This window comes from Python bivittatus, unplaced genomic scaffold (genome assembly GCF_059951505.1).
Source record: "Python bivittatus isolate LINGU-HERP-01145 unplaced genomic scaffold, Pbiv_v1 ctg000850_np1212, whole genome shotgun sequence".
Taxonomy (NCBI): Eukaryota; Metazoa; Chordata; class Lepidosauria; order Squamata; family Pythonidae; genus Python; species Python bivittatus.
This window is the reverse complement of record NW_028277112.1, coordinates 924,086-947,713: the sequence shown is the minus strand read 5'-3', so window position 1 is coordinate 947,713 and position 23,628 is coordinate 924,086. Positions and strand designations below refer to the sequence as shown.

General features: G+C 38.2%; 1 protein-coding gene across 3 annotated transcripts in view; it reads right to left on the bottom strand.

The window, feature by feature from the left end:
* Positions 1–23,628, bottom strand: part of RGS7BP (regulator of G protein signaling 7 binding protein) — a 55,562-nt gene that overhangs the window by 2,278 nt on the left and 29,656 nt on the right. For all 3 annotated transcript variants that reach the window (XM_007420123.4, XM_088129805.1, XM_088129806.1), the window contains exons 3-5: positions 11,927–12,057; positions 2,001–2,148; positions 944–1,014 (exon numbers count right to left, since the gene is read on the bottom strand). In XM_007420123.4, the coding sequence (XP_007420185.1) occupies positions 944–1,014; positions 2,001–2,148; positions 11,927–12,057 (350 nt within the window). The remainder of the gene's footprint in view (positions 1–943; positions 1,015–2,000; positions 2,149–11,926; positions 12,058–23,628) is intronic.

The following is a 23,628-nucleotide window of genomic DNA, read 5'->3' as shown; positions in this document are numbered from 1 at the left end:
TGACCCCATGAACCATATTGCGCCAGGCCTTCCTGTCCTTCACTGCCTCCCTGAGTTTGCTCAGTTTCATGCTCATTGCTTCAGTGATGCTATCTAACCATCTCATCCTCTGCCGTCCTCTTCTCCTTTTGCCTTCAATCTTTCCCAGCATCAGGGTCTTCTCCAAAGAGATCTCTCTTCGCATTAGGTGACCAAAATATCTGAGCTTGAGCTTCATTATCGATCCTTCCAATGAGCAATCAGGGTTGATTTCCTTTAAGATTGACTGGTTTGACCTCCTAGCAGTCCAGGGGACTCTCAAGAGTCTTCTCTACCTGTACATATTTGTAGATTCTGAGGAGTCAAGGCAGTGTGGACGAATGGATGGAGTTGTTCTACTGCCTGATATTTTGAGAGCAGAAGCCTCCCCCCGACCCCATGACTGCACTATATCGGATGTATTATCCTACAGTACCTCAGCCCAGTCAGCATGGTTGCCGGCTAAGATAATGGGACTTTTAGTATAACATATCTGCAGGGCACAGGATAGACAAAAGCTGTTTTAAAGGTTGGATAAAACCACCTATGACCCCTGGACCCCTAGCTGGCCGTAGCTGCTAAAAACTGCTGGTACTGTTTTCTTTTATTCTGAAGAGGGAAACAATCAAAAACTGTACTGTAAGCCCTGAGACAGATTTAGCATAGTTAAAGCAACATCTCCAAATTCCCACAAAAAATCAATTTAAAAAATCTGAGAAAATCCTGGTTCCACCCATTTTGCTTCATCGCCTTCAGAACGCCTCCAAGAGTGTTAAGTGTAAGAGACTGCTCATCCTGGCATGGGAGAAAAAAAGAGGATGCCATTTTTTTTTGAGGCATCAACTGTAGGTTACAGGATTTTCATTTACCATTCCTGAAAGAAATTGAGCCTGCCCACTTAAATATACTATTGATAAACGCTTACCTTGATTTTTCAGTGGTAAAGGCATAGTCTCCCTGAGTTTACTTAAAAGGTTTTTCATTTCTCTCATATCCCTGCAGAAATAATGCACAAAACTGAAATAAAGATCTATTTCTATATTTTGGAATTCCAAGAATAACACTAAGGAATAAAAAAAAAGTATACACATATACCAAACATGGTGCTAGAGTTTTAATAAACATCACGTTTTATTTTAATTAAGACTGTGCTAACAATAAGAGCAACAATAAAAAAATATATGAGGAAGAACTAGAAATGGTAAGAATGTTATCCATGCACATTCAAAACCTATTTATTTTGGATGTGTGATGCAATTTCTAATATTTATTTATTTAAATATTTATAGCCCGGAGCAATCATAACGGACAGGCAGGATGCAATGAATAAACAAACAAACATTAAAAACCTAGGTAAATGATTTTTTTAAAAAAATCCGTTCAATCGTGTCCAATTCTTGGAGACTGCCTAGACAAGTCCCTGCAGTTTTCTTGGCAAGATTTCGTAAGTGGTTTGCCTCCTTCCTAGGGCTGAGAGAGAGAGACTGGCCCAAGGTCAGCCAGCTGGCTTTAGGCCTAGGCCGGACTAGAACTCCCGGTCTCCCAGTTTCTAGCCTAATGCCTTAACTACTACTCCAAACTAGTTCTCATGTAAACAGCAGAAATCAGCAGTAAAAAACTAGTGCATCGAATGTGCCATGATATACCATATAAAGTAGGCAAATGTACATGATATAAGCCAAGCAATTTATAGCAATTATAAATCAGTATTATCCAACAAATTAGTTTTGTTCACAGAACTGGGGCCAGTTACTATCTATTTAGGGTAACTAATCCTGCATTTTTTCAGCTGTGATACTGAATGTTTGGGATAGCTTTGACAAGCTCTACTAAAGAAGACAAGAATAAAAATAAAAAGTAAATTTAATAATAAAATAAAATATACACTATATTCCTCGCAGAACAGTGGATAAAAATTTAATTTTATGTGAGCTTCATTCTTGCTAATATCAAGTGATATGAAATCAAAATAAAGCGCACACCTCTCGGTGTTTTCAATATCTGTGGAAACCTGCCATAAATGTTGTTGGATTTCTACTGGTGAAGATGATGTGTCTTCCAAAATAGGAGCTTCTGAACTCTCCTCTAGCTTACTGTCAACGGTCTTGGGTGCTGCACAGGTCTCCATTCCTTTGAAACAACACAGAACAAAACATACATTTAATCACAAAGAAGTCATGTCTACATCTTCCCACCAACCCTTTCACCTGCCAATCTGGAAACCCCTGCTTAACTTTGGTGCTATGTGTAAACTAATTAATTAGATAAATAAACCAAAATTTGACACTATGACAAAGTTGAATAATACTAGTTGCATAAATGATGCAAATTTGCAGCATTTGCAGTTTTCATACATTATTCCATTGTGTTAAAGGAAGAGCTGATGGGCTATGTGTGGAAGGAAGGATGTGTGGCAGCTGGAACGTCCACGTTTCTCCTCCCCTTTCTCTTTTAAGGACCTGCCTTTTAGAACTGGATAAGCTGTCCCTTTAAAAAAGGTTCAGCTACGATGCTGTGCACATTGTCTGCTGGAAAAAAGGAGAACATTAGAAACAGAGGCATGTGTTAGCAGGCTGGGGAGGGGCAGGAAGGAGCCTGATTAAGAAAACTTAAAGCAGAGTCTAACACTGGCTATAGCAGGAGAACCAAGGAGGAGAGCAAACAGAAGAATACAGAAACCTAACCCTCTAGGACATAGAATGGTAGAGTGCAGAATCATAATCAAGCAGCACGAGACAGAAAAGTAAATAATCAAGTGGAATACGCAGTAATGTTATCTGGAAAAAAAGTGAGTGTAGTAGCTTCTAAATATAAAAAACAGAAATGAAATGCTTCTTTTCTAAGGAAACCTTAATTTTTGTACTATTTTCTAAAACAAATCCCATTTTAGCTTTAGTTTCCAGAGTAATTTCCAGAACAAATGACAGCTAAATTGAAATCATCTGTCAAACATGCTTCCTTTCTCATGCTTTTGTGTTACCACGCTGTTTTGGAGCAATGTTTTAAATAAGCGATTTTAAATGCAAGAGTTATATTACTGTGTAAAGTTTCCATGCTCATCTCTGAGGTATCAGTTTGTCTGGATAAAGAAATAAGCTATCAAAATATGCAAACATATATTCCACATGAACTAGACAAAAAAAAACAGTAACACCTATGCCACATCTGTAACATTCAGAAGTGCATACTCACAGAAGATGTCCGCAGTGTGCATGTGTGTCAAAAAAGTCAAGATGATAGTCCCAACCAAAACCCCTTATGAGGCATGTAAAAAAGGTTCAACTGCATGGTCACAACCATTACCTTGACTTTTTTGACCCCTATGAATATTCTTACAGAAAACCATCTGAATACAGTTACTCTTTGTCACACTTCTCTATTCACAAACAAAATATGGATATACTTATCTTACACACTGTTTCCCAACATGAGAACTTTCAGATGCCTGCAGAAGACAGAAATGTTTTTTTCCTAATAAGTTCCACTAGGAAAACACCCTTTTCCCAAATACATAAAGCCTTACCAATTAAAAAGATCAGTTTGGGTGATTTTCTCTTGGTGTTTCATGTGATAGGTTATTGAAATAACCCCTTGTGACAGTGTGGCAAATTGCCACACTATTTACCTAGCATGTTTAAGCTGTAAACTTCTACAATTTTATCTTTTTCGGTTTTAAGGTTATCATAGTTTCATTTCTGAATAGAAACCCCATGCCAGCTTTTCTCATAAAAGAGCACAACAATCCAGTCACCAGATCTGGCTCCAAAAAAATAAGTAGATGGCAGTGAAGAATCAGACTTGTTTGTATCTCAACTGAACATTGTCTGCCATCCTGCCATGACATATATTCTGTTCTTCTACTCAGGTAAGTGCAGGTTGGGAGAATAACATGGAACACAGGCAGAAACTTTTGCAGAGAAAAAAAGGAGGAGGGAGTAAAAGGTGGCTGATATGCTTGCAGAAAGAGAATAATTAGTTATGACTTGGAGTTGGAGTTTTGAAAAGAAAAAATGGTTTATAATTTTGGCTTAGATAGCTATGGACCTGCTGAAGATTTGCTTGTTCCAGAGCAGACCCAACTGAGACCCAACTGTCTCAGAGCAGCCCAGGAAAGGACTGCTGAGGTGCTCCAGAGTGGCCCAAAGACCATCAGAGATGCAGCAAGGAACCTGTCTTCTTTCCATAGTTGGTCTGGCTGAAGGCTGAAGAACCCAAGACCAAATGCTGCAAACTTTGAGAGATTTCCAGCTAAGAATAATTAATGCCCTTACTTAACTCTAAGAAGGGAGAGGGGTTGTACAAATGGTTACATGCCTAACAGGATAAACTGTACCAGAAATGGAAGCTTCATGCTGCCACTGGCAAGATAATTAACTTTGAAATGCTTGAACATAAATCACTGTTTTACTGCCTGCTTATTTATTGCAAAGCTGCAGGAAGGCAGGAGAGACGATAATTTAAACGACTTAGCTTAAAAGCTGCTTGACTTAAAGACATTTGCATTGGTGAAGGAAGCCCTTCTTATCTAGTGTACATTATAAATAAAAAGGAGAAAAATCATAAGGTTTTTGGGTGCATAATCATTTAAATTTCATTATAACTTAAGCTCCTTCCTGTACTTAAGATTTTGTTTACGTAGCACTTGCATATTTTGAAATAAGAGTGAGGAACTGGAAACATGTTGTTCAACCAATCCATTCCATGGATGCTTGGCAAGCCATTTCTGTATCATGCCAAGAGAAAGGCATAAGTCCATGAAAGTCACTAGAAGCCATAATTAGCTTATTAGTCGTAAACCAGGGTAATCTAGAAATAAAAGTGAAAAAAAAAAACCCTCAACAAAAACTGGGGCTGGCCTCATAGGCAATGTTTTTCTGCTGCAGCCCCCATGTTGCGTAACACTCTCTTCTTAAGATTAGACTGGCACCCTTATTGTTGGCCTTCCAGAAACTGTGAAAGACAGAATTTTTTCCTTTGGGGAATGAATGGTCATCATTCTACTTACCACTTTTATGGTTGCTTGTGTTTTTATTGGCTTTTATGTTTTTATTCTGTTTTTATATTTTACGTTGCCATTTCTGTTGAATCCAGTGGTGTATAAATAAAGTAAGTGTTCATGTGCTCTTCTGAGAAGAATATGAAATACCGAACATAGAGAACAAATGTCATGGTTTTTGATTTCTGAAGCGGCTTTACTCTATTTATTGTGGCAGTGTGGCATTGACTTTATTTCAAGTTACCTTACTGTGCCTTGCTTAAATCATTTTGAATTTCCACAGGAGAAGCACTGTGGCAGAAATTCTCCGTGATGCACATACCACGTTCACCAATGGGAACAACTCTTTCCTTTTCCTCTTTGCGTGCTTGATATTTCTCAAGGCATGTCGCACATTGATGTTTTAGGAACCCATTTAAGCAAAATGCCCTACTTTGGAAAGAATTGGTCTAACACGTGAGGTAGCTTACTCATGTTAACAGAAATAGCCTGAGTCAAGAGGGGTAAAGCAGAACTAATGGGCTACTTTCTTCACCTTCAAAAGGAGACAGAAAGAAATGCCTTCTCTGAGTAACTCAGAAGGCTCTCTTGCTCAGGATTCCTTCTGTTTGAATCGACCCTTCAAATTTGCTTGAATTTAAAGGACAGCTTTGCGTACCGTTGCAAATAATGACTCCTTTCAGTCAGTGTCAGTGCTAGTGCAAGCAGCACACCCACAAGGAGTCCAAAAAGCATTCAGCTGCCTGTCAGCAATTTCCCCTTTAGAAATACTTGATCGCCTCCAGGCAATTGCTCCACCTTACTCAGGGCAACATGGTTATGAAGTGGCTCTGAAGTGGCACCTGGGAACAGATAGAAATTCCTAGCATTCATCCCAGCGCAAGCTAGCAAATAGACACCCAAATCTCCCGGTGACCGTGTTGCTTTATTATTATTAGCCTCAGTCATCACATTTCCTCCCAGACAGTTTGTCTGTCTTTCTTTTTTAAAGTATGTGTAGAGAAGTAGTTTTAGAATGTGGGAATAGTTAAAGATCAGTATGTGAATTGCTTGGGCATAAGATGCATAAGCATCTGGTTCTAGTGATCATTCAGACAACTGGAGAAAAGTTTCTCCAAAGCATTTAGACTCTTCAGGATGATTACATGTAAGTCTGGGTTGGAGAATAGTCATTTGTGATACAGAAAGAGAATTCTGCTAATGGGAGGCTGTGCTTGTGGTATAAAGATGAAGCTTTTCCATATGCAATAGTTCTGGTCAAGAATATGGGCTTTACATTTCTTTCTGAATTAACCAATATAAGAATGGGTGCTCTATGCTATGCTATATTATGCTATGCTGTGCATGTATCATGATCTACTAAGGATGAGGATTAATTAACATATGTGAGATGAGCTGCTGTATAAATCAAATAAATCAATAAATAATTATGATGGCATAATTTTGTTTAGGTGATATAAAAATTTCCCTCTCACCCCTATGGGTGGTACGTGTCTTCCTCAATCTCGGGTCCTCTCCCAGAGGCCTGGGAGTTTGAGGGTTCTGCGCAGTATCTTAGCTGTTCCTAGCACTGCACAGAGAGCTCGGATGTTGTTCCTGGGATCTGTTGGAGCCATTCTCCCAGCTTAGGAGTCATGGCCCCAAGTGCTCCTACCACCACTGGGACCACTTTGGCCTTTACTTTCCACATCCTATTTCCTCCTTCAGGCCCTGGTACTTCTCCAGCTTCTCATGCTCCTTCTTCCTGATGTTGCTGTCACTTGGCACTGCTACATCTATCACTACCGCTGTCTTCTGGTATATATTCTGGTATATATTGATTTCTTCTAGGCCAACAGTTAATGAAATGAGCAAAAAATAAATTTCCCACATGCTAGAAATTCAAATGAGGCAAATGCTAAGTTCTTCACTTAAGAAACAGAAGTCAAATATGTAAATATAAATGGAAAATGCCTGGTTTAGTAGAAATGCTTGTGAAAAAGACCTTGGAAAAATAGTTATTATAATCAGAAGATGAATCAGCAGATCAATAAGTTTAATTTCCAATGATGGGAAATTATAGTATGTATGTATATATGCATGCATGCATGCATGCATGCAATTTATCCACTGCCTCAATTCTGCCAGACTCTAGATGGTTTAGAGAAACTAATAATACATAAAATAAGAATAATTAACAATGCATTTGAATTTCTTTTGTATTGGGAGGGCCTCATTTTGACTATTGTGTCTAGTTCTGGCTATCATATTTTAAGAATTCAAGCAAACTGGAAGAGATTCAGAAAATGGCAACATGAATGATAAAGAAACTAGACATTAAGCCTTAGAAGGACACTGGAAGTATTAGGAATGTTTATTATTGAGAAGATTCTAGAGGGATGTGATATTACACAGAAGACCAAGACATGTCCTCTAGCATTAAACAGGGGCACAGAATGATGGATTTAAGTTACCAGAAAGCAGCTTCAAAGTGAATCTTAGAAAAGACTTCTTAACAGCAAGAGCAGTAGGACAGAATTTATAGATATACTCAGAGAGCTGATGAACTCCCCACCACTGAATGAGTCAAGTAGAGTCTGGTCTGACATCCACTGGTCAAGAGTACTTTAATTTATATTCCTGTAAGGAATGGATTCATTCCTAAATATCTAAGATTCTGTTATTCTTTTATTTGACAAAATGATGCTCTTCAAGTAAGCACAGAGGTGGAACTCTCAGAGCTCTGTAATGATCACTTGCATGATATCCTCCAGGTAAAACTGCTCACATCTGCTCTCATTCAGAAGACATGAGGATCAGGTTTGCTAGCAAGTTAATAGTTGAAATAAGCAGGCAAGCCAGATGGCTTATCCCAACTCATGCCATAAAGCAGAAGTTACTGGAATAACAGTTCTATAGTACTTAAGAATGGAGTGTATAGGGGACAGAGAGAATATTGTGAGAAGACTTTAAAAAATTAAAAGCATTTGTGCATTAAAAGTGTGATACACTTATAGAAAAGTGCTTTATGAATAACAACAGTAGGAACAGGTGGATAGAAAACATGTTAATGAATTTCTTAATACTGGCTACAAATATGAATTTGCAAAAAAACAGATGAGGGGACGTGATTTTCTTGCACGGCACAGGAGTGCTTTTAAAAAGTACTCCTTTCCCCCTTCCTTCCCCATAAGAATATCCCCAGAGCCAGCCGTGCAGTCGAGTTCCTAAGGTTTGGCTTCTGCTCAATTAGTGTGTAGGAGGAAGGCATCGTGCTTGCATGAGAAGGGCACATCTGGATTAAAAACAGCTCAATGTCTTTCTGCAAAAGAGCTATTTTAGTTTCAAGATGTTTACTGCCCCCATTCAAGAAAGCTGATTTTATTTCTGTAGATCAGCTCCCTGAAGGAAGACTTTGGACCTAGGTAGCAAGCTGAACTTTATAAAAGATATAAAAAGCAACAGGGAGCCCTAAGCTTTGATTTTGCAAAATTGTTTTGTATCCATGAGGCAAGAAAAGTCAGCAACGCACCCAACTGCACAGCTTGCTTACGTTGAAAACCTGTTTTCCTGAGTTCAGGGGGTGGCAAACCTGATGGTGCTATGTATATTCATAATTACATGCTCCCAGGAATATATCCATTAAAAAAAGGAGTGTGGTCAAGTGAAAAATTATTTAGTGGACATCTCCCAGAAAACTGTGTAGTAATGCAACTTGCCTGTATAGCAGAGACTCAGAGCCTCAGTGCCAGGAATTAAAAGAACAATGCTCAGAGTTAGATAGGGAAGCTGCTACATGCTAAGCCAACTGTGATGTCTGTTATGTGTCAGTTCATGATGCAATGTAACCCTCTTACTTTCAAAGTATTAGGAATGCTTGGTCGATACCACCTTACTACTGAGAGAAGACTGAGGAGAACAAAGGCCCTGCTTGAAGCCTCTTAGAAACGAGGTTTCCAAGCAATAACGAGATATTATTCAGGAACTGTCTTCCATTAGTACATGAAGTCAATGGTATTTCCTTTCATTGGCTTATCTCATGTGCATTCAAGAGCCACCTTGCTTCCTGCATCTAGTCCAATATAACTGCTTTGACTGGCAGTAATTTCAGGCCCTTCATATTACTTTTTATTTGGTAAGTGGAGATGCCAGAGAGTAAAGACGATATTGATGTCATTAGCAACTGAACTATACAGATTGCCATTTCATCAACTATCAGAACTAAGAAGTAGGATCGCTCCAGCAATTCTGCTGCTGACTTCTCGCCTCTCTGATCTGTTTCTGTCTCCATTAATTTTTATGAAAATTCTGTGCTTTAAGAAATGATGTTATTTTTCTTTGCTTTTTTCTCCTTTCCATCCCCTTATTTTCCTCTCATGCCCTGTCTTTTAGATTAAGCCTGAAAGGACTGCCTTTTCTCTTTCTGTAAAAGAGCGTAGCTGAAATACTATAAATAAGTAAACAAAGAAGACAACTGGTTAACTGATGGAGCTTTGCATGCTGCTCTTTGACTATGTTATTTACTTATGGCTTCTATATGGAGTGGGAAGAAAAAGTGCATCTGAATCTCCCAACCACAACCCCAAAACTAAAGAGGAACAAGTTTGATGTTGCTCCTTGCCCTGAGCAATACTGACCTGTGAGGCTACAGAGTGAGTTATTGTTCACAGAGTACAAAGTCTTAGCCTTGTTATCTAATGTCACAGAATGTTGGCATTGCTTCTCCCCCCCCCCTTAAAATAATACAATGAGATGTTATGATTTTGGAGGGGTGTAAATGGTACAACCCTGGCTCAAATTACTACCGCATCAGTGATGAAGCAGGCAATAAATGTTCCAGTCCCCCTTTTCTACAACATACTGAATATTTTATAGTTATGGCGCCTCTGGAAATCACTTTGTCTGGAGAGGAAACAAAGAGCTCTCCCAACTTGCATCTAACCATGCTCTAGTTACAAAACTCTAGATCAGGGTTCCTCAACCTCAGCAACTTTAAGATGGGTGGACGTCAAGTCCCAGAATTCCCCAGCCAGCATGGCTGGCTGGGGAATTCTGGGAGTTGATGTCCACCCATCTTAAAGTTGCTGAGGTTGAGGAACCCTGATCTAGATGACCAGTAGATGGCAACAAAGAGTTAATGTTTTCAACACATGAGTAAAAGTAAAGTGCCAGAGGCCTGTGTGTGTAGATATGGTGAAAAAAAAAAAAGAGAGTTACAAAGAAGTTCCTCTAGAGCAGTGTTTCTCAACCTCAGCAACTTTAAGTATGTTGACTTCAACCACCAGAATTCCCTAGTCAGCATGCTGGCTGGAGAATTCTGTGAGTTGAAGCCCACACATCTTAAGGTTGCTGAGGTTGAGAAACGCTGCTCTGGAAGAACTGCCCATTTTTTGTGAGTGTATATCTGCATAGCGTGAGACAGAATCAGGGAGTAAACATGCTGTGAAGACTGTTTCGCAGCAAGGAAGGATTTTTTTGTTCTCCTCTCCACCCCTCCCCAGTGATTGACAAAAGCCAAGTTGGAGAGGGAAGCCTATTTCCCTCCACAAGCCAACACGGCAGTAGGAAGCAGAACAGGAATGAAATAGAAATGTTATTTCAAGCCAGCGTGTGCAGTTTTGAAAGACAAATTTACCACGAACTAGCATGCTAGGTATCAAAAGCTGACCTGCTCCTTTATCTTGTAAACTCAAAACACCTCCGTTCAACAGTGAGGCAGAACAAAAGCCACAGAGGCAGGTTAGGGATCAGCAGTGTGGGCAGAAAATGCTATTTATTTATTTTATTTATTTATTTAATAGACTTGTCCCTGCCCATCTCCCCACAATGGGGGACTCTGGGCGGCTTACATCAAATGCCTGTTTAGTTATCTGTTGGTGCAAGAATAAGTGAACAGCATTTTAATTTGGCAATGGGGAGATGCCCCAAACCTCAAGAAACTTGAGAGAGGGATTGCCAGGGCCATCATCTATGTCCAGCCACCTGGCAGCCAAGACCAACTTGGACATAGGAGCGTCTCCAAATCTATATGAATTCAAATGGCTCAGGAGCCAAAAGGATAGAAGTACAGAAGTATAGAAGTACAGAAACAGCTGATGACAAGAGACAACTTTTCCAGAACAACATTTGGGAGCAAGACATTTTTCTGAGTAGTTAAAGGTATACGAGCAATAGCTGGAGTTGGGTGATGGCAATGAAGACAGCAGCATGAAAGCCATGCTTTTAACACTATTAACCTAGCAATATGCCATAAAGCAACCTGCTGTTCAATTCCTGATCTTCACTGTGATTTTAGAGTTCTAGACAAGGCTTTCTGACTGACTGAATCTACTCATTTTTCCAGTTACTATCCTACTGATTGACCCTTAACTGAGCTCTTGCTTCCGACTCCCAGCTGATTAGCTATTATGGTAACTTTATTTATACCATGGCATGTCGGTTACTGGTGTGATCCATATTAACATACAGGAATTTCCATGAGGCAAGTATATTTCCTGGATACACAGAGAATAGAGGCTGTGCATGCAATGCCTAAAAATCTGTAATGAGAAATCAATGGTGGCCTCCATCTTTGAAATTAAACATTTCATTATCATACCAGCTTTTAACAATGGTATGATAACCACCGCATGAAAAGAGCTCATAGTGAGCTGAGGCCAGAATAAATTTTTTTGAAAGCAACAAATTGACGTCCATATTCTTTTGCAAGTCTGCATCAGCCTATTTATACAGCCTAAAGATGCAAGAGATCTCAACTGGCAGGGGGATGGACACAAATGTCTGGACTGAGTTATACAAGCTCTGCAATTATCTATGGGCAGACTGATGGAAGATTAATGGGTGAAGGGCACACGAGGAAGGGCCTGGTTCACAGTTAGCCAATGATAACTGAACTGAATGAAACAAATCTAGAGGATTTGATATAATGCATACCTTTCCGATGAATTTGAAGCGATCCAAGAAGGCATATGGATTTCAGCATCTCTGTTGTGTACATTTCTAAGCAACACTGCAACTGGATATATAGTCTACAGATTTCAGGATGAATTTCACCATCTTCTGGGCTGCAGCAATATATATAAAATCAAGCAGAAAACATCATTGCCAACCAATGATTCTCCTCTCTTTTCTCTATACAATTTATACTATACATATATACTATATAAAACCCTTTTCTTTTGGAAAAAATACCTAAAAAAACATTTAATTCTAGGGACATCTTAGAAGGTTTAGCATCATGAGTTTCCTCCCTCCCTGGATAGGAGAAGTCAGGATTGGAAATTCAGCTGGGAACACATTCTCTGATTGTTGGTAGATGACTCCAAAATAATTGCATGCACCCAATGAACATTTAAAACCCCAGGCAGCGAAATCAAGCAAACTTCCCAGGAAAAACATTCTCAATTCTATTTCAAGGTGTTGATTCCTTCCTGCCTCTTCTTTCTCCTGGAAGAAGAAACAGTATACTAATGATCACTACTTCATTGGTCAATTCACAACTTTACTGATTTAAACAAACGAACAAAAAAAGGCCCAACTCCCTGGAACTCTGGGTGCTTTCATACATTTTCTCTGAGCCTGCATAGAATTGCGTTTGTACAGAGAATGCAGCATTAGAAAAAGTGCAGCTTGATGCCAGTAACAAACCAAGACCAAAGGAAAGAACAACCTTGTAAAGTCAAAGAGCCTTAAAATGGTGTCATTTCAGCAGCATTAATATGAAACTGGATAATTGTCATAACCTTTGTAGTAAGCAAATAACTGATAGTAAAATTTTATCAGTTTTGTTTGAAACTTTCTTTCCTGAAATATAACTCAGGGCTGAGCTGCCTCCAACAAATGATAAATGATTTACTAAGCTGATGTATCCCATTGCTTACTTCATTTCATTATTTAAATCAGGGTTTTTCAAACTTGACAACTTTAAGATGTGTGGACTTCAACTCCCAGAATTCCCCACCCAGCATGTTTGTTGTGGGGAAACAAACTATATTAATAAACCCAATCTGAGGATTGAAGCACACTCACTCTGAAACCTATTTTTAAATAGCTTTAAGCACTTTTTACTGTTCAGCTGACCAACTGTGTTTCTTATCAGTGCAAGTAGCCAGTTTGCCCAAAAAAGCAATGTACATTTTGTCACACTGCAGAAAGGTGAATGTGCATGGCCTGAATCAAAGTGATGAACTGATAGATTATGTTGAAAGAAAGAGAAGAAAATATTACTAAATCTTTTCCCGAAAGCCAAGTGGACATCCAAGCTTCAGTTTGTGTAAGAGAATTTTTACTTGTAATTCCATATGAAATGTATTTAAAATTACATTAATAACTGATTTAAGCCAATGTAACAACTTGTAAAATCTTTTATAAAATTTATACCACTATTCTTCTAGCATTACAATTGAAGTAATTTATGGATGCTTAAAGATATATAGTTCTTTTGATCAAACAAAAGACAAAGTGCTAATGTCCTACCAGCCTAATTTTTTTGGGAAAGAAAAACATCAAAATTCCAACAGTCACTGTTTTAATGTTGATGAAACCAAAAATGTTCTTTTAATTTTTTAAAATTAGCTACAGTATAACATTAGCTAGAGTATAATATTATACTCTAAACTATGGTTAATCCTAATTATAATTAGTTGAAAAATACTTTTAGACCCATGTTTTGTAATTAACTATGGATTGAGAGAAATAAGGCAATATTAGCTATTAGGTTCAAATGAAATTAGGAGGTGTGATTTACTGAAAATGGAAGTAGAAACTTGTGCACTGAGCCTTAGTGGGGCTTATTATGGAAGTCACTGAGATTTTGTACTGCACTTCAACCTATGAGGCTAATTATAATCACTTGATACATACAAGTAGTCCTTACTTAATGATGGTAAATGGGACCAGAATTTCCATAGCTAAGTAACACAGTTGTAAAGCATGACATCACATGACCATGCTGCTTAGCAACAGTAGTTCCCCCACTTCCAGATGCTGTCATTAAGCAAATCCCGCAACATTAAGCATGACATCACATGGTCACCATTTGTGACCTCCTGCCAGCTTACCCATTCTCTTTGCCTGTGGGAAGCTGGCAATGCAGGTCGCAAATGGTGATTCCATGACCACAGGACACTGCCATGTCGTATTTGCAAGCTGAGCGCTGAGGACTGGTCGTAAGTACAACTTGTTCAGCACAGTTGTAAGTTCGAACAGTCGCTGCACGAGTGGTCGTTAAGCAAGGACCACCTGTACACAATACTAAGCCATTTAAAAATCCTAGTCGTTGAACAAATAGTGCCCTGGTTTGCATATAACGCTAAGCATAAACCAAATCAAACGTCTTAGTGTTATATGTGAACCAAATCTTTAACAGTAGCAAATGTGAAGGACATTTCACATTTTGAGAGAATGTGAGAACGTTATCTAGAATATAGTTCTTTGATCATAGGACTTTTTTCTTTCTTTACTGATGTTGGAAATACTCCATGTGAATGATGGGAAAATAGCCATGTGTCCAAACAGACTTCTGGACTGCAGCCATATTTATTTTTAACCAAAATATTAAATAAACATTTCATTAGGCCAAGAGAAATTACAAGCATAATCCAGTATTTCTCAAACCTCTGTCACTGAACCTGCCACATAGAACAGCATTACCCTAGAGAGCCAGATGGTCCCGACCCTGTTGGTCTTTTGCAAGGCAGTAAAGACCTGAATCTTCCCACCCACATTTGAGCTGGGAGATGATTAAATCAGCCCCATTATCTAATTGTTTTGTCTTAATGATTTGAAGGGCAATGGTTTTTTTGACCCCAGCCTTGCGTGATAGTATTGTTTTGAATACAGATTTTATGTACTGTGTTATTATTTTGGGGGTTCAATCCCTATACATAGCCCAGGGTCATCTTTGAGAGCTGGGTGACTCTACAAATTATTTACATAAATAAAAAATAAATAAAATCAATAGTGCAGAATAAGACATCTCAATGCAGCAATTTTCTAAAACGGAAAAGGACTGGTATTAATCAACACTGGCAATTTTGAAATCCTATTCTGAATTAGCATTATCACCATTAGTCGGACGAGATTTTTTTTAATCATAAATTACCCCAATCTATTGTAAGGGCTAAAGGTGACAAGGCAGAAAACAATGATTCTCCAGTCAGACATATTCATTATGTAAAGTGGAATAAGGTGCCTTTGATATTACTTTCTTGTCTGCAATAAAGCAACTTATCTAGTTGAGTCTTTGAAGCTTCTATTGTTAGTGAATGCAGGGTTGGGTTTCTGGACTTCAATTGCCTTCGTCTAGCGAAATCTGACATATCTTTTGGAAAGTATCAATGCTTGAAAGAAAGATGAAGCCCTCTCTTTCTGGAACGTTAAAAGAAACTTCTCAGCTTGGACAAAGTCCTGGAGAGGGGAGAAAAAATGGAATGGAAAGCCCCAGTGTAAGAATTTCAATGTTGAATTTCACCCCATCAGTTCTAAGAAAAAGTTACAGATTCCCAGAAGCAGAATAGTGGCCTTGCAAGGGGAAGGTCTCTGGTTCTGTCTGCCATATGTCCAGTGAGTAAGAAGAAAGTAAAGGGAAAAAACTGCCTGAGAACTTGGGAAGACTCCATTAGTCAGAATAGGCAATATTTGGCTACGTGTTACCTACTGACTAAATCGGCAAAAATCTTATTTTGTATACGGTAGCTTTCTGTATTCCCAAGTGGTCACTTTGAGAGGATAATTATCCTACAAATGGAAGCACTTTCTGTTCAATTAGAACAAAGCTGTAATATTTTTTTTTTTAAATCAAGGGAACCGAAAGCCAAAATATAACAATCGCTGACAAACTACTTAAAGGCTGATGATAGCAATTTGAATATATGAGCTCATTTTAAAATAGGATTGCTTTGGTGGGATACGACAATGTTCGCACACATCAAGTATGAATGCTAATTTAATACCAATCACTTGTTCCTGCCTTTTGTCTCTTTTAGACGCAGGGCCCACTTGTTTTGCACTGCACTCACCTAGTTCTTAGGGCTAAATTTATCAATGCGTGATGGGATGAGGGGTTTTGTTTTTCAGCTGGCTGCCGCAGAGCCTAATGCTGATTTGGGCAGAGGGAGATTGACTAGCCCAAGTCCCCCAGCTGGCTTCTGTGTTTAAGGGAGGACTAAAACCAGGGTCACTTCATTCCTAGTCCAGCACTTTAACCATTTCATCATGCTGACTGTCTGGATAATAATCAATAAACTTCTGGTGAAAAAAAGATCTTTGAGAATCCTTTGTCTACATAGACATGTTCTATCACCCAACACCAGGAAATATCTGAAATCACACTTCTGAATTTTTTCCCATGGAAAATTCAAATTTGTTTATTAAATTAGTACCTAAACACGCTTTGTTGCTCTTACAGAGGTTAAGAATTGCTGTGTCAGGAGGGACTCACATAAACATGATGTACTTTCAGATGTATTTCACATACAATTCTAAGCTATAAACCACAATTTCTAAACCCTGATGTCTGGGTTCACCAACCTCTTAAGCCAGAACAAAAACAAAAACCAGCCTCAACCTAAACCTGTGACATTACTGCCTAAACAGACATAAAATATAAGATCTGTGACTGGGACTTTTTTTTAAACTAAAGTATTTTTACACAAGAGTGAGATGATCCAGTTCTTTTATACTGCCAGTACTGGAAGAATGGGTGACCTTTCAGTGTTTTCCCAGCTTAAATCTAGCCCCTCTTCCAACCAGAGTTAGGGCCACTGCAAACATAAACAAAGTGATACGTATGTGCAGTTTATGTTCTTTTTACCACAAAGATTAGCAGCAGTTTTGTGGAAAAGGTTTTAGATGAGAAAACTAACGCAGAGCAGCCTTCCAAAATCTAGCATCTCCCAGATGTGCTTAACTATAACCTCAACACATCTGGAGGGCATCAGGTTAGGGAAAGCTAATGTATAAAAAGTGTTATCTCCTGCCTTCAATGAAAAGTATAGTTGCTTACAATTTAAATAATCACATAAGTCTGTATTTTGGCTCTGAGGTTCAGGTTGATTGGTATCTAATGATATAAAGCTGTGATAACTGCATCTGGTGACACCATGCAGTTTTCAGAATTCCTTTTTAACAATTTAATTGCTATGGAAATCATGCTTTAATCTACAATATCATCTTCACAAAACATCAATAAAGAAGAGAGAGAAATCTGCTATTAAAATAATACAATGCTTAACTTATTTACGAGCTTAAGCAATCGATGGTGGGAATATTTTTATTTACTCTTCCTATCCACGGAATTAGAAATTATGGAAAAGTGATCTGAAGCATTGTCGTGGCAGATTGGTTAATTCTTGATCTCCCCACCCCACCCCCCATTCAGTTTGTTTTACTCTATATATGTCATAAATTAAGCCTGTTATTTCACTTATTACTGAGTATATGCAATGTTCATTAAATTGTTGATACTATAATTTCTGAACTTATGTTTTGTAAAGTATTATTTGTTCAATTGTGGTGTTTATTTCCATAGTAATTTAAAATATATTATGAGCCACTTTGGGTACATTGTGTGTTGGGGAAAAAATTAAATAACTAACAGCAATTAAATTATTTACTCAAAACACTCCTATTTTGGAGCACTCCAAAATAAAAAAAATGCTCTGCTAGCTGCAGCTCATTTAGGAGAAAATGAAGGTAAGAAAATTTATATACCACCACTCTATTCCAGGGCTTTAAAAATATTTTTGGACATTTGGCTGGTTTAAATCCCTTCCCCAGATCAGGTGGCCACAGACATCTGTTAAAAGCCATAACAACATCACACACAATCATGATAACATGGTCAGATTTAATATCACACACTGCCAAATTTAATTTGCTTAAATAGTTTATTGTAGAGTTCTACCTGGTATTGATGTCAAGCCCACCAATCTTCCCCCTTTCCTTGCCCTGTTATTTGAAAGTAAAAATCCTTGCATATTTTCTTTTTACTAATTTTATTGCCAAAAAAGCTCCCTATTCATTCACAACTATTTCTTAATCTGCCCCTCCCAAGTTTTTCAAATAATTTATTTTTGAGAAGGTTCCAATCTTCTTGTACTACCTTTGACCTAAGGATTTCGTCCATGGGGTCCAATCTAGTACTTCTCTAACCTTGCTGAAACTAGTTGTCCTGAAATCTAGTGTCTATTAACTGCGTTTCAATTTCTTTTTCAGTAGTTCAGTAGCTCAAACCTCAAGATGACATGGTTACTTCCTTCCAAAGTTCCCACTCTTTTTATCTCTTCAACCAGCAATTCCCTATTGGATGGGATCAGACCTAGGAGTGCTGATCCCCTCGTCTCTTCTTCAAACTTCTGAAAAAATAAAATAGTCAGCAAGACCATTAAGGAATTTTTGGGCCTTACATTCTTGGCTGACCTGTTTTTCATCAGTTGTCCTGGTAATTGAAGTTTTCCATTATTACTATGTCCTTCCATCCTGAAGTTCTGTAATCTAATCCAGGAGGGCATTTTCCAGATCTTTTGCCTGGTACAGCAGTTTATATTACATCCTTACAATAAAATCTTTGTCTCCCCTTCCTTATATTTTTACCTAAATGCTCTTAATTGGATCCTGATGTTCAAATATTTGAATCTTAATACACATGGGCATCTTTTTCACATACAATGCTGCTCCTTTTGTCTGTCTTATTCCTTTTGAGTAAGTTGTACCCTACAATCCTTGGAACACTGGAATCCTTGACTCATGTAACTTGATCTATTCCTTCCGGTAAATCCCTGATTACTGGCTGCCTCCATAACTTGTCCTGTTACAACACACACCATTTCTGGGCTCTCTTCTCCTTCCTCCATAGCATTCATTTAAAAGCTCTCTAGATTGCGTTGGCAAGGTGCCTTCCAAACACATTATTCCCAGTACTTGTGAGGTGCAGCCAATCAATTCCCATGAGCCTTCATCTCTGAAACAGGGCCCATTATCAAAGAATCAGTACCACTCATCTGGGCATGCCCTTTAAAAGGAAATAATGAAAAAAAAACCCTCCTATTCCTCCAGCTCCTTCACCCTTCTGCCTCGTACATTATAAATACTTGCAATGTCTTCTAGGTTGTGCCTGGCTGTGTCATTTGTTTCCACATAGTGCAGAAAAAAAGGGATATTAGTTGGCATAAAGAGTTGTTTCAGCCTTTCTCTTGCATCCTGAATGTGCTCCTGAGACTGTTCAGCTGAAAGACTGCTGCTCTAAGTAGAAATTCTGATAACCGCTGTCCATTGCTTCCTCTTCTCAGGGCAGAAGTAGGAATCCTTTCCTTTGCAGAACCTGCAAAATCCTCTTCCTCAGGTCCTGGAACCATTTTGAAGCTCAGGAGAATGCGTTCTCCTTGATAGGCTTAGGCCTGTGTGTCACAGGCCTCCACCTCTCCATACCATCCACATGGCTTTCTTCTCCCAGGTAGGATCATATTGCTAGTAAAGTTGAAAGCAGCCGGGTAAAGCTAAAGATCATCCACAACAGGGCTGGGGGCAGGTGGAGTTGGAAGCCTCTGGGAGGCTTCTTCTAATGTTGTCCCCCTAAGTGCTTTCTATGTCTGATTCAAGAATTCCATAGAAAGCTGGGGTGGTGGTGGACAGTTTTGCTGCTAGCCCTTCCCTTTCTCTTCCAGGAGGACAATTAGTTTTTAATTGTAGCATGTGTAATTGTCATCTTCAGGACTGAAGACAGACATGTCACAAACCCTGTTTACTCTTTCAATACTTATCCTGTTTCTTGTGGCTTCAGCCTTGTCATGTCTTCACCTCTGGATCTATTCATGAAAATCTGATACTAGGGCAGTGCCTTCTGCTTTGAAGCAGGAGGTCCTCATCACGTAGCACCCACAACTTGTCAAATTGTTTAACCATATCTATGCAGTTTTTGTGACCACTACCCAGAAGTACTTTGCCACTCTTTCCTCTGAGTTTAATTTTGGAGTTCCTTCTCCTAGGTGCATTAGCTTCATGTGTACCTGCAGAACTTCACATGCTCCCAGCCCTGTTGTGGATTATCTTTAGCTTTACCCGTCTGCTTTCAACTTTATTAGCTATGTGATCCTACCTGGAATTCCTGTGTACATCTCAGATTCATTGAACCAACTAAACCATCTCACTATGCCTAGGTTGTTATTCTTTGGGTGGGCAAACCAATCAGTGAAATATTTTTAAAGTACATAGAATACTCCTTGATTAGTAACTGCCTAGCTTTTAAAGCATTTAATTTAGTCCCCACAGAGGGAGCTCTAACACTAACCATTACTTCTTCAATGCTGTATCCAGCCAACAGTTATTTAGTATTTAAATCAATACAACAGAAAGGAATGAACGGGGACAGGATTGTATCTGTGGAAAATAAAATATCTCCATAGGGTTATCACCAGCCTATTAAAATGTTCTTCTTAAATTATAATATTACACGGTGCTTTATGACACAATGCAGGAAAGTGTAATTATTTATGACACAACACTGGAAAGGAGATTTTCTTTAACAAAATGTGCTCTTTTCTGTTAGGGCTATTCCCATAAAAACTGACTATTGTATTTAATTCCCTACTTCCTTGCCTCAATAGTCCTGGGTAGGAGCCCAGAGCCTGAGACGGGAGACAGGCCTCCATCAGGGACTGAGGAACTTCCTGTCCCTCAAAATTAATTTCCTTCAAGAGAAAGGATGCCTAAAAAAAGGATGCCATTAGGGAAATGCAGAAATAAAATGATACCTGATTAATTGTGACATTTAAAGACACAACATTTCCAGAATTTTTGGAACTAGGCTGAAAAAAACTTTTTTAGTCCCTCTGTGGGAAAAAATGAAACATGCGAATGGCTTGGTTATATCACCAGTAATTGGAATTTATTAAGGCATCAATTAAATATGAACCCTTTGTGCACAGGGATGACAAAGACAAGATACAACTTTAGAAAAATAAACCTAGATCAGATTTGCAACAGTGAACTGCTGATATGTAGTTTGTCAACATCAAATTTTTACTTCGTTTTATATGGAGAGGCAAGAAAGGAGAAGTCTGAATGTGTTCTTTTGTTTTCACTTGGTTTCTAATACAAATTTCCAGGAATGCTGCAACTTCTTATAAAAAAAAGAACAGTTGCTTTTCTTGTATTTTTTTTCCTAAAAAGGAAAGGGGAATATGTTTGGTACATATGTTTAGTATATTAACATGATATAATTAGAGTGTTAAGATTAACTTCAACTATATTTTTAGATTCCTTTGGGGAGTATGATGCAAAAACATTTGACACGTTTTGGTTCCCTGACTGTATTCCCTTAAAACACAATCAGTTCCCTTGACAACCTAGATGTTTCATTCACTATGCACTATTTCAGAGATTATTTATTTAACTTACTAGGCTACAGAGGTCCCTTTCTGGCCATATTCTGGCTAGCTAATTAAATCGCATTTCCTTCATAGAAGGAGTCTCTCTCTTGAATCTGTAGCATTAGAAATCCAGAATTAACTCTTACAACTGATACAACTAACTTTGAGATTTTAAGAAAAAGGAGCCGGAAAGGATGTTAGCAATCGAACTGTTTTGGAGACAATATGGCATTATAAATCTTTTTACTTATAAACATGAATTGTTATTCTGATTGGCTTCTTACTTCTGATCTTTAAACTGCAGCACATAAATGTTCCTATTTAAGAGATGAGACTAGGAGTATGGACAGCGGCACCAGGGGGAGGGCAACAAAAAAGTCAAGATGGTGGTTGCGACCGTGTGACTGAAGCCCCTCCCTCTTGTAACTGCACACACATATAAAGGCGCAGGGCTTCAACTGCAATCGCTATCTTGACTTTCTTGACAGTTAGAATTGCTACGGAGGAGAAAACACAAACAAGCTGCCTACGCAATTCTTCCCCAATTTCATTGGAATTTAGGATAACTAAACTTTAACTCTCATGAAAGTGAGCCTTTGGGACGCCAATGTTTAGAAGTGCCAAACTGTTACATAAATATATTCAGTGCTCTTGATAACATTCCCAGACTAAGAAAACAAGAAAACTATCTTCATAAAAATCTCAGTAATGCACAAGCCTGAAGGCAATTTATAAACTTCACTTAACTGCTGAAGAAAATTATATTAAAACACCCTCGTTGTGAACTCTCTTTTCATATTGTTCATTCATACAGAAAAAGAGAAATATTCACTTCTGCATTCATATTTGAGAAGAGGATATAGTTATCCTAGTCTAGCAGAGGCAGCAGGAACCTGCATGCCTAGTTGGTAAAGATGCAGTTGATTATCTGGGTGCACATCTACAATCTGATTGTTAGCTTCAATCCTTTACTGATGTCCAGCCTACACGTTTTGGAATAAATTGACTGTGGTCCTGGAATAAATCCACTTATTTATTATTTAAATTCTAAGGCCATCCAACTCAACAGCGATTCTGGGTGGCCTTGGAAATCTAAATTTACTGAATTTATAGCTTGCCTTATGGACAAACAAACAAACAATGGCACTGAAGGAGGGGGAGTGGGGGAAATAGATTACCCTGGGGAAAAGAACTTTAGCCAATTCTGAATTGCATCACAAATTACAGCATCTTCTCTGCTTCCACAAATTGCCACCAATCAATTTGGGTCAATCTGCTGATCCTCTAGTTTTGATAATGGGCAACTCAGAGATGCTCAGCAACTCTTCTGAAAACCAGGGGTATGTGCAAGTGGTGGGGGGAGGCAGTGTCAGAAAAGTCAAGACGGCAATCACAACTGCATAGTCAAAGCCCCACCCCTTTTATGTACTTCTGTGCTGCACATAAAAAAGACGTTGGGCTTTGATGGCACAGCTGGGATCTTGACTTTTTTAAAATTTTAAAATAATAACAAACAAGGAAAATGAAAAAAAACCCACAAAAATTATAGTGCAAATACATATTCTCAAAAAAAAAAAAGAAATAACAGAGTTCTTTAGAAAAAAGGGTGAGAAAATAAAATAAAAATAAAAATAGTATATCATTACAACTGTTACAATTCTATATATACTTATGTAGTGTAAATATAATTCAAGTACATATATATTTCTAATACATGTATATAACTATCATTTGTCTTTAATCTACTGTATTATGTATAAATGAGTTCCATATTTCATTATACTCGTCCATACAAAGTCTACATCCATAGGCAATCCGCTCATAGGCAGCAAGTGGAATCAGATCTCTGATCCATTGAGTGAAGGGGGCTGTACATTTATCTTTACAATGCCACAATATCAGTCTTTTGGCCATAGTAAGGGCACAGAGAATCCATTTACGTTGTCCAGTTGTCAATTTCCATGTAATAGGTATGTAATTCAAAAGGATATTATCTTCTGAAAATTTTAATTTTTGTCACACAATCATATTTATGTAATCCAGTACTTTCTCCCTGAATTTAGTAAGTATAGGACATTGTAAAAACATGTGTTTTAAAGAAGCATTATCCTTATTACATCTCCAACAAAATGGTGTCTTAAACAGATCTTTTCTATTCAAACATAATGGTGTTTAATAAATCCTAAATATTATTTTTTGTTTTATAAGACTTAGTTTAAGATCCACTGACACTCTTGGTATAGAAGTTAAAATACTTTCCCATTGTCT